We start from the raw sequence: 15,522 nt of genomic DNA on the forward strand, positions 1-15,522 counted from the left end.
TCTGGACAACATAAGCTGCTATTTGCCAGTGATGACCAAATAAGTGTTGAGTTTTTCCTCCTTGGGGGACCTTCTGACCAGCTGCAAAATGCAGTACTGTTGTATAAGCTGCAGGGAGCATTGATCAAGGCCTTGTAGAAACACAGCTGGGAACATGAGAACACAGTTTTCAATCAACTCGTTCATCTCCCTACTAGATAAATGAACCACTGCATTTGTCAAATGCACGGTCAGGAGAGAATACCATATTTCAAAAGGTTGATAAAGTTACAATTCTTAGATAAAAGTAAATGGCTGTTCTTTAGGCTGAACCAACACAACTAAGTGGATGTTTACTAAGTCGGACATCCCACGAGCAGGCGAGGCTCCTCAGTTCCTCGTATAGGGGGAGGGGTTGAGCACAGGAGGACCAATCACAAGATACTGTAGTTTGTGATTGGTAATTCCACGAACCAGGGCTGGATTAAGGTCTGTGGGGGCCCCGCACAACTAACTTGTGGGGGCCCCTATGAATAAAAGTGATAATGGTGGTTATAAAAATAAAGTATACTTCATCAATCAGCATTGTGATTTTGTTCAATTCCTTAAGAAAGGAGATATATTATTTTTTTTAGTTACCTAATGGAAATAGTATATAGTGTTGTTTTATGAATAATTCACAATAACTGATACATCTGGCACCGCACAGCTTAAAGCCCGCTGGCAGCCACTCAGATTGAGTGAAATGGGGCTGCCTCACTCACAGCTCCTGGATGTCACAGAAATCCCAGCGGCTACGGCAGTGTAAAATCCCGTAAGAGGCTGACAGTGACTTCAGCAGCACCTTGGCGGGCGGTGCTGGCAGTGGCTGTGTTGTGGGGAAATCAGAAACACAGCTGAATCATGCTGTGCTTTGATTTCAGTACTAGTAGGGTGCACAATACAGGGGGAAGTTGTGGGGGCCCCTCAGTTGACCGCCCGGTCGCCCCTCCTTAGATCCAGCCATGTCACCCACCCTGATTATACCCAATGCCATGATTTGTTTTGTGCAATGGTTTAAACCATGGTTTATAAATGTTAAGCAATAGGCCACTATAAAAAGGTGCCTTTACTCTGTTCTCAAATTGGGATTGTATTGACTATTGGCTGTCACATGTTTTGGATAGCCAATACGATTCCGGTTTGAGAACTGCGTAAAACCAAACCTGCACTTTTAACACTTAATGTTAGGCAGAAGTCACAGACCAGACAAAGACGTTTATATATAGTAAGAATGCAGACCCAAACAAAGGGCTGGCACTGTGGCACAGTGGTTAGCACTTACGCCACACATCACTGTAGTCAAGAGTATTTTTGCCAACCACGGCCCTAATAGTGTGGATTTTCTATGTGCTCCCCATGTATGCGCCTAGGTAGTACAATTTTTTCACACACTCAATAACATACTGGTAGATGCCGTTTTTCATTCTACAGTCTGCTAGTGAAAGCAGTCCCACATTTGCACCATCCACATCATTGGTGTAATACTAATTGATCTGTCTGAAATGGAATCTCTGCACACGGTCACCAGTACATGCTTATAACAACCCATAAAAACACTCGTTCTACATGTGAATGCCCTGTTGCCTGAATCAGCCTTAATATTGGGGAGAGGGGCCCTAGACTGCACACCTTAAGTAATGTACTACTATGTAGTTTTGGGTACTTATGTAATATCTGGGCTCCCATTTTTCTTATGAGGCCACGCTTCGGGCACGGTGGCTCGCTGCGCTCGCCACACTATATAAAATCAACTCCATGCGTAGTTCGATAGTAGGGGTATGAAAAAATGGGGTGCATTTAACATGGGAGCCCAGATAATACATAAGTACCTAGTTTTGCAATAAATAGAGTTTAGTCTTGTCCAAGGTTATGCGCTTATTGACCACGTCCAGGTAACTGCATTATAAGGAACGTCTCTATAACATTCTAAGGCAGTGGTTCCCAACCCTGGTACTCAAGTACAATTAACAGTGCACGTTTTCCAGGTCTCCACACAGAATCACAAGTGAAATATTTAACTCCACCTGTGGATCTTTTAAAATGTGTCTGACTAATAAGTGCACCTGTGCAACTGCCAGGTGACCTGGAAAACATGCACTGTCAGGGCCGATGCAAGGCACCGGAGCGCCCCAGGCGAGTCGGGGTGGGAGCGCCCCGGTGCCAGGGGGGGGGGGGTGTACCTGTCCTGCGGCTGTGTATATAAAGCTTGCGGCGGCAGCGGGGGGTCCCTGCAGTCAAGAAATAACGAGCGCTATCTGCCTGGCTACGTGGAAGCGCTTCTGTTGTGAAAACACTGGCCGCACGGCGCACACTGATTGCCAATCAGCGTGCGGCCAGTGTTTCCACAACAGAAGCGCTTCCGCGTAGCCAGGCGGATAGCGCTCGTTATTTCTTGACTGCAGGGACCCCCCCCTGCCGCTGCAAGCTTTATATACACAGCCGCAGGACAGGTACCCCCGGGGCACGGGGGGGGGGGGGGGGCAAATGCCGCCCTCCAGTGGCCGGCGCCCTAGGCAAATGCCTAGATTTGCCTAGTGGTGGCGCCGGCCGTGTGCACTTTTGGGGGTACTTGAGGACCAGGTTTGGGAACCACTGTTCTAAGGACTTTTTAGGGCTTGGAGCACCCCCAAAATCAGCCCAGGCAGTCTACCCCAAGGAGTCACACTGGTGGAGCAAGTCAAGTGTTAAATAGTTGTTTTTCCGTTTGTGTATTGGGAGAATGTGTACCATTTGTGTTACTTTTGCAATATTTCATTTGTATGGACCATCTGGCTGTTATTGTTATCTATGTTCTAGAGCGGATGTAATACATCTGTAATATGAACATCTGTGTAACGCAAAAGAGACCTAGAGACCCACACTGGCTTGAATTGCTTAAATGGAAGGAAGTTTAACTAATGCATCACTGCTCAGCACAACAGAAGGCAGAGTATGCCTGGTGTGTGCTAAACCACAAGGCCATCGTCTGGATTGTGTGGGGTCACACCGGATAATTTGTAGTGGATGGGGTTACAGCTGGTATCAGTCCTCTCTCAGTTTTAGTTTGTTTGTCGGCTGTTTACCGATTGTGGGAGAGAACGTCAAGTCACTAAGCTCAGTTGCAGTTGATCTGGTTTTTGGGTGCACTCCTCTGAACTATCCCACCAGGGACAATACTTCACCTCACCAGGTGATTTGTTATGTTGCAAGGTAAAGTTGAATACCCCTAGTTTTGTGTTGTAATCGCCCATAGGGCCCTCAATGTATGTTGTGCTTGTCCAGTACAGTGTTAGACTGCAGTTCCAACTGGCCATCCCGTGTTGCCACCATACCGTCTTTTTAATATTTCAATAAATAACCTGTGCTGTCTCTCTGTCTTTATTTTGTTTTAAGGTTATGCAAGGTATGGGCCCCACAATACACATATTAGCCATTAGTCGTTCAGAAGTGGTGCAACAAGAAGTAAATAAAACAAGGTTAGTGAATAGCTGACATGGCTGCAGGTCTGCGCACATACATCGGTATAAGCATGTTGTATGCTAGAAATAGAGTTATGCAATGGAACAGAAGGATTCGCTTCAGCTTGGTCATTCAACGTTGTGCTTTTATTGGTCTATTTGTAGACATGGACACTGTACCAGTGTACTGCATCCCCTCACATGGCCGCACCGCTGGCACACATTGCAGGTCCGACCTCCAAGCGGCGGGCAGGAGTTTTGAAAAATAAAGCCAATCTCTCAGCCAATCAGCGGCTGCCCACTCATTTACGGTTTTTATAATTCTTCTGAACCCCCCCTGCGCCGCTACAGCAGCTCCCGAGGAGTCTTTACGGGGGAAATTTACTAAGATGGGTGTTCTTTCACATATGTTGCTATGGGCAACCAATCACAATCTACTTTTAATTTATTTAGCACCTTCTAGAATATAATAGATACTGTAATTGGTTTGGTTGCATGTGAGCCTCCTGGGAAGATGCCGGGTGACTCACAGGGGAATTGGATGCTACATCTCGCCTCGGAAAAGTTGCATAGTGTATGGGGGCCTTAACATCTAACTCATTGATAACGTCATAACTTGAAGATGTAAAGCTCGGCAACAGCAGTCAGTTCAGGTAGACATTTTTGATATGTTAATATTAGTGTCTGGACCCCGAGACATTTCATATGTTAATATTAGTGTCTGGTCCCCGAGACATTTCATATGTTAATATTAGTGTCTGGTCCCCGAGACATTTCATTTACTCTCTGACAAAAGTATAAGGAATGTTTTTAATACTGGAGTAAGGAATGGCGTGAAAAAAATATCTTACTCTAAAAATTCTATAAAATGTCCTTTAAAGGTGACATTGATTTGCTGAGCACAGACTGACAGAGGACAGAGCAGTGAGCACATGGGGGGGGCGGGGGGACACAGAACAGTGAGAACATACAGAGCATTGATGCAGGGTCAGAGAGAGTACACTAGAGAGGGTCACTGACAGTATGCAGAGCACCACAACAAGTGGGGTTATACACTGTATATCCAGCACAAGAGGGAGTAGGCGGAACAATATACAGAAGGCTGCAGGAGGACAAGTAACACTATGCAGGGGACATGACAGAACACAGAGAGGTATAGGAGTTACTGTAAGCTAACCATGAGCTGATGTCTCACAAACTGCATGTATAATAAGATGCTAGGAAAACAGGGTACATGTGTAGTTTCACGGCGCCACTAAATCGCATGCGATTTTACATGCGATGTCGCATGTGATTTACTATCCAGTTAATATCCCCACTATCTACTAGGGTGTGGAGTTGATTTTATATAGTGTGGCGAGCCCCGCGAGGGTACACAGAATGTACTCCACGGAATTGCATGCAAATGCCATGCGATATCGTGATTCGCTGTGAAACAACACAAGTAGCGTAATCCGTGTCCGCTCTCCACGCTTTGGGCTCGGTGGGTCGCTGCGCTCGCCACACTATATAAAATCAACTCCATGCCCTAGTGGATAGTGGGGATATGAACTGGATATTAAATCGCAGGCGTACTGAAAACAGACTTAGATTTGCTCCTTGTACCTTTTGTGACAGAACAAAACATTTCATTAAATTTAGATGTAACGTTGCACTAAGGGGGTGATACTGTATGACAAACTTTCGCTGCTTAGCGAGCGATGTTAACAACCCCTGCCGCCAGAATAAATCCTCACCCCCCCCCCCGCAACCATGTGAGGGGATGTGTCACAAAGACCCCTCCCATGCCGCAGATGCAGGATGGTCGCTGACCATTGAATGATTTCTCCTTCCTCTGCAAATTTAAGTCAGTCTCAGCTAAATTGTATTTTCGGGCGCCAGGACGAAGACAGGGCAGGCGGCTGACATCATGTGATACCCATGAGAACCCGCCCACATACCCATGGGAACGCCTATAATATGCTAGACGTTGGCCCAGCGCCACCCCTGTCCCTCCCTCTCCTCTGTGGACTGCCCGGCAAGTGAGCACCTCGCCATGGCTGTTCGCAGTCTGGGTTGCGCATGTGTCCCTGACCATCGGGGGCATGGGCCGATTTTGGATCACTACGTGTTATCCACAATCGGCCTCTAAATGTGACAGCTGAAAATTAATGAGGGGTGAGAGAAGAGGATTATAGCACATGGAAGGGAAAGGGGGTGTGATCCACTGTATGGTATTTAATTACTCTCATTAATTGTATGCGCACCCCCCCCCCCCCCTGCCATCATTACTGTGGTGCATGCCCTCTGGTTGGCAGTACTTAATAAATAGGAAAGATAATAAAAGAGGAAATAAAAAAGGTACTTCTGTAATAGTTCCCATCTATCTGCAGACACAATCTCCCGATCCCCCAACCCACTGGCACTGCCGTTTCACCAACTGGATGTGCCAATCAGCGGCCAGCAATGATCAGCGATCCGTCTGGGATTGGGGAAATTAAGTACCGGTATGTAAAAAAAATGACTGTTCTACCCCAGGATGTGAGGCTCTAAATTTTTACCCATGTTTAATATCCCTGATCCCATGATGTGACCATGAGGAGATTGCCCCAATACACGGCTGGTATGGGTGCTTTTAGGGAAAGGAGGAGAAATGTGTTGCTTATATATTATCGGGTTAGCTCAGAATGCACATTGGTTGCCGCAGTTGTGCACACATTTTCACCTAAATGCGTTGCAAGCAAGCAATCTCACGGTCTATGTACATAGATGCTTTGGGAAATTGCTGTGCTGTCTCTTATTACACTTTGGAATTCCACCTTCTTTCATTTAAAATAGTATTTTTCCCCTAACTTATTTTCACCCTTATTTAGCCATTATAGAATAGGTGTGGTATAGGGGCCCGACAGTCATTATCCCGAGTGGCCGGACGCAGACAGTATGGTGAGCGCAACTAAGCCCCTTGCGGGCTCGCTGCGCGCACCACACTGCGGGCACAGTGGCTCTCTACGCCAGCCACCTATTCTATTCTCCCTCTATGGGGGTCGTGGACCCCAACGAGGGAAAATAGCAGATGGCCGTCGGGAACCCGGCTGTCGGTGTTTTGACAGTCGGGATCCCGATGTCGGGTGAATGCCTGTCGGGAACCCGTCCGGCACCCTATAGAATGTGGGTAAATAGAGGACATTGAGTCTCCCTTTATTTATAGTGGAATACTTTTATCATATTAAGTGGCTCCTTTTCAATGAGTGACAACGTTAGAATGTGACGGCAGATAAGAACCACTTGGCCCATCTAGTCTGCCCCTTTTTTTAAACATGTTACCTCAAACCATATTTGATCCTTATTTTTTTGTAAGGATATCAATATGCTTATCCCAAGCATGTTTAAATTGTACTACTGTATTTGCATCTACCACCTCTGATGGTAGGCTCTGATTCACGTTCATTGTGAATGCTAACCATTGAAGGACAGATTTATCAAGCTTTAAGTTATAAAATGTAAAGTGATAAATAACCAGCCTATCAGCTCCTACCTGTCATTGTCCAAACACTGCCTGTGACTTGTCAGGTAGGAGCTGATTGGCTGGCTGGTTGTTTACCAATCTACATTGATCACTTTTTGAAGCTTAGTGCACCTGGCCCAGGAGTATGATAAATAGTGTTCCAACCAATCACTCCCAACTGTAATTTTTTCAAATATATGACAGTTGTGAGCTGAACACACAACAAGAGCTGATTGACTTTAGCACCATTTATCATATACAATGAGTTTCATTATAACAAGTTGCATCACTCATTGAGAAATGGGCCCCTAAAGTTGCAACGTCAGTGGCCTAGTCTCTGAGCTGGAACCCTAGGGGACTGCTCAGTACTTTCACAAAGTTATCGGAAACGGTGAGAGGTGTGAGAGACACGAACAATCGCAATCAAAAGATTCAGTTCTAAAAAAAAAAAAACAGTTCAGACCAGCACAAGTGTAAACACCTTCCGATAAACTAGGTTTCTATTAAAGCAGGCATGTCCAAACTATGGCCCTCCAGCTGTTGTGAAACTACAAGTCCCATCATGCCTTGCCACAGTTTTACTATTAGGGAATGCTAAAACTATGGCAAGGCATGCTGGGATGTGTAGTTTCACAACAGCTGGAGGGCCATAGTTTGGGCATGCCTGTATTAAAGCATACTTGCCTACATTTTGGACCAAAAGGAAATGCAGGGAGCATGATGACGGGATCAGCTTGATCCATGCTGCGCACAATTTAGTGACTCATGTCATCACAGAGTGAGGGTGTGGCCCTGATTAGGAGGATGAAAAAAGGACCAGCCAATCCAACAGATGCCTACTTTCCCAGCATTCCAAGGATAATTTAATGTAGATGGAAAATACAATACAATTGTGAGGAGTGATCTTGCATGGAAGCTTGTAGTGCTAAGATTTCTACAGAGAGTGCACCTAGGGGTGATACAGCATGCCAAGCAAATCACACTGCATGCATGGAACAAAATGCAAATATTCATCCATATGCAGAGTTGCATGCATCTATGTCATCACTATTGGTATACACTTCTACCATCCACCTTCCTGGCATATGACTTTGTGGGGCACATTTATTAAGCCTGGAGAAGTGATAAAGCGGACAATAATAACAACACACCACTATATCACTTCACCAGGATTAATACATCTTTCCCTGAATCCCATATGTGTGTACACATAGCATACGCAGTGCTAAATATCTCATGATCCGCCCATAAAAAAGGTAAAACAGTACAGTTGGTATCACACTTTAGACTGTGTTGGCATGTGCAGAAATCATGGAGAATGTTCAAGTAGGGTCAACCAGGGAGCAAATACCTCTTACACACTTCATACAGGCTTTGTGTGTGTACGAAGGTTGTTAAAGGACCTGCTACTTGAGATACCACAAATCCGCATGTCGTCATATGTAAACTCGCTAAAACTACAATTATTCCAATCCCCAAAGAATATATAGGGATTACCTTATTTGTTTATATTGCGCCCAAAACAAGAATCAATACATCAAGTATCACACATGTGGGTCACACACCTCAGGATTCACTTCACTTCCAAACCCAGGGAGTAAAGCACAAGCAAAACAGAAATAGTCAATTCCTAAAGCACAAGCAAAACACAGCAGGGGCCATCTGAACGATAGTAGATGGCACAGTATCTAATAAAGCTGCCTTACAGTGACTGTGTCATGAGTTACAATCTGCCAGTGCGCTATGCGTGTGCATGTCCAAGTGCCTCAACTGGCCTTATAAATGTCATCATGCACACCCCATGGGCAGGATGTTATAAGGTCAGAGTACACTGGTGGTGCGAGATGCTGGCCTCACTTAAAGTCTGGCAATGATTGCCTCTTTAAAACCCAGCCCAAGATCTGCCGACATCGGCATCAGAGTTCAGCCGGACTCTGGCCCTTATTCTGGTCGGTGCGGATATATCCGCGTGCGTTCGGCCCGCCGTTGTTTTGTGTCTGCGCATGTGCAGAGGTGTCTCTGCGCATGTGCGAGCGGGGCGTACGGCCAAATCCCGCATGATATGTGAACACTCCGAACAGGGGGTGGAGAGGGGCTCATTACCATATCCATACGCCCCGCGTTTCATGGGCGTTCCCATGCAAACGCTGGGCATACGAATGGTAATGCGGCCGTGACGCACGTGTAGGGGGCGGACATATGACATCGCCGGATGTCAGCTGCCCGCCCAGATCCCGGCTTTTGCACGGAAAAAGGTCCGTGTGGTCTGAGGTTGCGGGAGCTGGTGGAGCACTCGGTCCTGCATTCGATGGTCTGCGACCATCGAATGATGGGGGAGGTTCCCTTAGATGGAGGAGGCGTATTCCGTGAAAAATACACGTGCGGTCCGTTCGGCCAGCTTCTTACCGCGTACGGACGGAGTTGGCGATCCGTATGGAAGGCGGGGTTTCGCACGCACGGTCCTGGCCGCATAATCGGATCCGGCCGCACCGATCAGAATAAGGGCCTCTATTAGGTGTGTCCAGATGCTTGCACAATATTTAGTTGATGCCACAAACAGTTGCTTAATGGCTATTATACGTCTGTTGATATTGGGATGTTGCTATGGGCTACCAATTAGATTGTTTCTATCATCTTCATAGATAAGATGTCCTTTCTGGTAACAGTGTACTATCATCTAGAAACTGGCTTGATAGTAAAGGATGTTATGCTACGATGTATACATATACTGGTCACAGAAACATTGTTACCCTCAGCCTTCCCCACATGTTGATTCTTCAACAAAGAAGGAAGTTGGTCCTTAGTTCCACCACAGAGACACCATTAGGGAGGATCATGGCTAGGCTAATATGCATTTGGATCACACAGTCAATAGACGTCTACACAAGGGACTGATTCAGAGTTTGAGGCGATTCAATTATTTCTGCTGGCAGCGGCAATGGTTGCTGCCGACAGGCGCCAAAAGTCCTGGGTTTTGGGCACTCTAGCCAGGACTTTAGATGGGTTTAGCTGCTTTATGTGTGTGACAAAGGCAAAGAAAAAATAATAATAATAATAATAAATTATCCCATCTGTTTGGGTGGGTTAAAAGTCGCAATCATCTGTGCAAAAACAACTGAATCACCCCCAAAGTGGTTGTGTAATGCTGCAGAGGCCTAATTTACAACTTTATTTCAATACAAGTTTCCATATAGCTAATGGAAGGATCTGCATTTCTTCAAGCGGGATGCCACTCCGCCCATCCATCCACAGCCACAACCCTCATCATTAGTATTGGCACAAGCACCAGCTTAGCAAACGGTACAACAAGAAGCCACAGTTCCACAGAACAGTTCCGTGTGAGCGCATTGTCAGCCCCTCCTTCCGCAAAGAGGGATCCAGCAATCATCCACCCGAATCATATATGCACAAAAATTCCTAGGCTTGGGTCTGAGCATTTGCTGTATGATAAACTCACGTTTTATGTGTGAGAAGAAAGATGTGCCACCAAAGTGTCTGGCAGTGGTCACCTGAAATAATAATCCAGCAAGTCAATAGTTGTAGAGGCTCGAACTATGGGGGGTATTCTGGTTGCTTCGATGGTCGGGCTGTGCGTATGTGTGTGCACCCACTGCGAATAGTGGGATCGCTGAGTGCACACACCCAGACCAGTGGACGAAGAGGGGCGTGGGGCAGCGGCATTACCATATCGGAACGCCCAGTGTTTCATGGGCATTCCCATGAGAATACTGTGCGTTTTGAATGGTAATGAGGCATTGCTGACATCCGGTGATGTAAGGTTGCCTCAGCGCAACCTTCCATATGCATGTGCCTTCCACATCATTCCAGGGTTGCTGACAATGGAATGATGTGGGTTTTCCCTGCAGCATGAGAATGGATGTTTATGTTAAACATCCATTCGCAGCCTGTGCGTGGGAACACATACTGCAGGGGGGCAGGGGGGGGGGCCTTACGACATTCGCCAGGCAGAGTTTGTTGGACTTGCAAGGCTGCAAATTCGCTATGTCTGGCAACTTACCAGGACTGATGCACAGGTAATCCTTACAGGTAAGTATTCCTTTAAAAACTAAAGATAATGACTGCTTAGGTTGGAACAAGGTAGATTACACTTATAATGGGTGATTTTATTGTAGTAAAGACATATTTAAATGCTCCTAGACGGCACAAGCCTTTAGTACTGTATACCCATCTCTCTCCAATGGCCTTCTCGGCTTTGCTGAGAATCTCAGATCCTTCTCCTGTGTTTACAGAAGAGACAGGAAGCTTACACAATGTTATGCTTTATGTAGGACGATGGAAACTTGTGTATATACAATGGCTACCACTGCACCTCGCTACTTCCTGAAGCACCACTACAACAACGTCACCGACCGCAATGGCTTTCCAAGTGTACACAGCAGTAGGTACACCCAGAACAGACCCTTCCAGCTCTGCTTCAGCTATAGGAATACTCAGCACACTCCACCAGAACAGGACATTCTTACTAGACATATTTTATGTGTGCAAGCTATGTGCGTTATGCCACCACAAGGACCCTGCGTACGCACATGCGCACTAACACAACATCGGTCCCATGCAAACTCAGCCCTGCTGCAAAGGAACCTGAATAAGGTCCAATGTACAGTAGCTGAAGAAGTAACAGGATAATATTTAGGGTATGGGTCATAGTGTCCACACGATTAGGGTTGACAGTGAATAGGTCGACTACTATTGGTCAACAGGCATAAGGTCAACACAGGAAAAATGTCGACCTACATTAAGTCGACATGGTCAAAAGGTCGCCGCAAACAAAATGTTGACATGAAACCGGTTGACATGAGTTTTTTATGTGTCTATGTCAACATAGATCGACATGGACACCGTATAAATGTACCGCGTCCCCTTGCATGGCGAGCGCTTCAGGTGCAGTGCCTCACTGTGCTTGGCACACTGTTATATCTATGCACACTATTATAAGTATGAACAAGCCCATTAAAAAAAAAATGTGAAAAAACTAATGTCGACCTTTTAACCATGTTGACCTAATGTCAACCTTTTTCGTGAGTCGGCCTTTTCACTATCTACCAATAGTGGCCGACCTTTAGAATGTTGACCTAAACACTGTCGGCCTCATGACCACATCCCTAATATTTCTTAGTTTGGCATTAAGCGGCTGAGGCGGAGAGGAATTCTAGGCAGGGGTAATTGCTCCCACATTACATGCACATAAATGTGTATATTCACTTGTACTCAGAATTGTGCACATCTATGTGGCAGGGCTGTAGCTTTGCTCTCATACAAACCATGATCAGGGCACACTTGCATCAGCCGTAAAATTCATGTGAACACACCCACACACCCAACATTGCAGGCAGGGGGGGGTTTTGGGGGGGGGGGGGGGGGGCTGACGCGACAGGCCGGTGGACTCACCCATAGGAACGCTCAGCTGCGTTTCATGGGCATTCTCATGAAACCGCTGGGAATTCCCATGGTAACCGGATGTCAGCTGCGCGCCCACTTCCTCCCGAATGTCTACATACATCTAAGGTAACCTGAGGGTAAAGGTGGCCATACAGCTACAGATTGATTGTCAGATTGGACTGGTTGGAACAAAAAGCCTGGTAATATCTGAATGACAGTTTGGCAGTTTTCCAGCATTTCAAAGCAAATGGTCAACTGTCATTTACTGTCATCCATTACCAGGATTTTGTTCCAACCAGCCCGATCTGACAATCAATCTGTAGATGTATGGCCAGTTTAACCTTAGATGTGTGTGGGCTTTCCACATCACTCGATGTTTGCCGACCATCGACTGATGTGGGTGTTCCCCCTGGCCTGCAAATGGATGTTTATGTTAAACATCCATTCGCAGCCCTTGCGAATGAGCATGGCGTGCGAGGGTGAGGGTGACCCAGCATTCACAGGGCGGCATCTGGTGGACTCGCACTCCCAAGCAACCAGAATAAGGTCCTGTTACATACTTCCAAATCATACTGTATCTTTTTGTATCTGCCAGGGGGGTAGTAAAACAGGAGTATTTCAGGAGATAAGCTGACCAAGGCACTGATGCACCCACCGCTACACCTCACATATCTGTACATATAGATGCATGATAGCGCAGTGTTGCAGTTCTCTACAGATGGTAGAAATCCAATAATCTGGACATGAAAACAAACATTCGGCAAAGAAGGAATAATCAATGAACTTCTGAAATGTAAAATGTATAGATTAACACATTCATTTTCTGCATTAAAATATATTTAGTTCCCAGATTATGAATTCCATAAAGATAAAACATATGATCGAGTATAACTTTCTGAAATCTTAGGTTATTTTACCTCAGACATGCTTTACTGACCAACCTTAAATATAATACGATCAATATGAAGTAGCGAGGACAAAATAAAGTGTAATAACCAATAAACAAAGAGCATTTGATGAGTCAACAAAACATCAAAGAGGAAAGACTGACAGTATACAGTATACCGGTGACCTGTAGAGCTGTAACAGGGAGGAGATGGACTGGGATGTGGTTAATGACTACTGTGCATGTAACAATCAGAGCATCACTTACATGGGGATACGGTCACTAGGTCGACATGACTGAAAGTCAACATGGGGTTAGGTCGACGGTGTCAAGCATTAGGTCGACATTGGGGTTTTCCACTTCTTTTTTTTGAGCCGACAGGCGGTATTTCATGACCTAACATGCGCTAGGGTGTGGTGGGAGAATAAAATAGTGTGCCGAGCGTAGTGAAGTACCTTGCCCGAATCATGGCAACCGCTGCAAGCCATGCGAGGGGACGTGGTGCTACGTTTCGATGTCCATGTCGACCGAGTCGACATTTGGGTAAATAAAGTGAAAAACTCCATGTCGACCTTTTGATTGTCGCCATTCCCCATGTCAACCTAATGCTTCTGTTGACCAAATCACCATGTCGACCTACAGTCATGTCAACCTAGTTCTTGTGTATCCAATGATCCATACCCCTACATGGATTCACCTGGGTCCCCAGCTTGTAAGCCACAGACACATGTATAAACATTACTACCGGTAATTGTCACAGGGAGGATTTAGCGTCATTTACTGAAACCAACTCTTAATTCACAAACATCTCTGTACATTGGTAAAGTCTTAAGCTGTGTACACACTAAGTGATCCAGGAATCGTGGCCGATGGGACAACATGTGGGTCGACCATACACACTGAACGATATATAGCACATGAACGTATGCTATAAGCTGGCCATACATTAGATTGACCTGAATACAATGTAGATCATATGATCGATCGAACGAGCCATCATATGTGCTATAAATACACGTATGATCTGCTTATGACCGCAAGCCATCCCGACTGATAATACATGCAGCACATATGATCAGTTGAGCGACCTCTTGACCCGTGGGACTGCGCATCACACCGAAATACCTCATGATGTGCACACAATCGATCTCACGACCCATCACAATCATGTATTCGGGACTAATATCGTTCTGATGTGTGGCCAGCTATAATGTTCTTTGCTTGGCACATTTTTTAGCATGATCATCCCATTGGCCATGTCGCGCAGTAGATAGAGCGTACACACGCCTGTTCGGATGGCATACACCTAGTATGTACCCAGCATAAGCTGAAAGTGTGACTATGGAAGCACCAGCTGCATCTGATTTACTGAAGGGAAAGGCAGACTTTACATGCATGCTCTGCCAATCCAGTAAATCCATCTCTATAAGAAGTATGTCAGCTATCCCACAGCTGCGGAATAAATGGCAGAGAATGGACTTATCCCCAGATCACCGAGATATAGAGCACATACTGTAACACAGGAGCAGCTGGGGACCCTCTGTGACTATATGGGGCATAGTACAGAATAGTGTTGGGGCTCCCCATGTACTCCCCAACACCCCAGAACCATGTTAGTCAGTAATGGCTAGGACTCTCACGCCCACTAAATAAACACATTACACGTATAGATTTAATACCACGTTTAGGACAAGACACCAGGAGAAGTGTGCAGCAGAGTTAGAAGGTCACACATCAGCACTGCCCACCACTGTGCTACAGAGAGAAGGCAGCAGCGGGGTGGACATGACAGCTCCGTACCTCAGTGAGATGCATTGTCCTCTCCACACGTCCAGTCTCCTGTCCTCCAAGAGCACAACTCCCCGCACAGCCCATGCAGGACACATAACATGACACGCCACGCCAGGCTGCTGCAGCACGGAGGACACAGCTCTGTGTGTAACTGTGCTGCGAGCAAGGCTCCGCCCCGAGAGGGGGCGCACTCCCTCCCCATCCACACTTCACACTCCCCATCCACACTGGGAACTTGTCCCCCTCGTAGTAACTACTGCACAGTACTACGCTACTACTACAGTGGTCTACCAGGATACAGGCGCACACAAGTGCTGAGCTGCAGGCGTGATCATCGCCCGCTTATGGAGTGACCCCATACTTTTATATTTATACCTACCTAGCTAATAGTAGCTAGAGATAGGTGGATTAGATATATAGAAATAATGAAATATATGTATACTATTATTTATTTATTAATTAACTAACTAAGCCTGCTCAACGCAAGAGCTTTGAAAGCTAGT

The 15,522-nt window shown here is 46.0% G+C and overlaps 1 protein-coding gene across 2 annotated transcripts in view; it reads right to left on the bottom strand.

The window, feature by feature from the left end:
• The window catches only part of TNS2 (tensin 2), a 135,633-nt gene extending 120,424 nt beyond the window's left edge, over window positions 1-15,209 (bottom strand). Inside the window, exon 1 of one of the 2 annotated variants that reach the window (XM_083169625.1) lies at window positions 15,029-15,209. In XM_083169625.1, the coding sequence (XP_083025751.1) occupies window positions 15,029-15,103 (75 nt within the window). In that variant the 5' untranslated portion in view covers window positions 15,104-15,209. The remainder of the gene's footprint in view (window positions 1-15,028) is intronic. The other variant, XM_083169627.1, reaches the window with a different exon arrangement.
• Window positions 15,210-15,522: the final 313 nt, after the last annotated feature.

Source organism: Crinia signifera, chromosome 2 (genome assembly GCF_055691185.1).
Source record: "Crinia signifera chromosome 2, ASM5569118v1, whole genome shotgun sequence".
Classification (NCBI taxonomy): domain Eukaryota; kingdom Metazoa; phylum Chordata; class Amphibia; order Anura; family Myobatrachidae; genus Crinia; species Crinia signifera.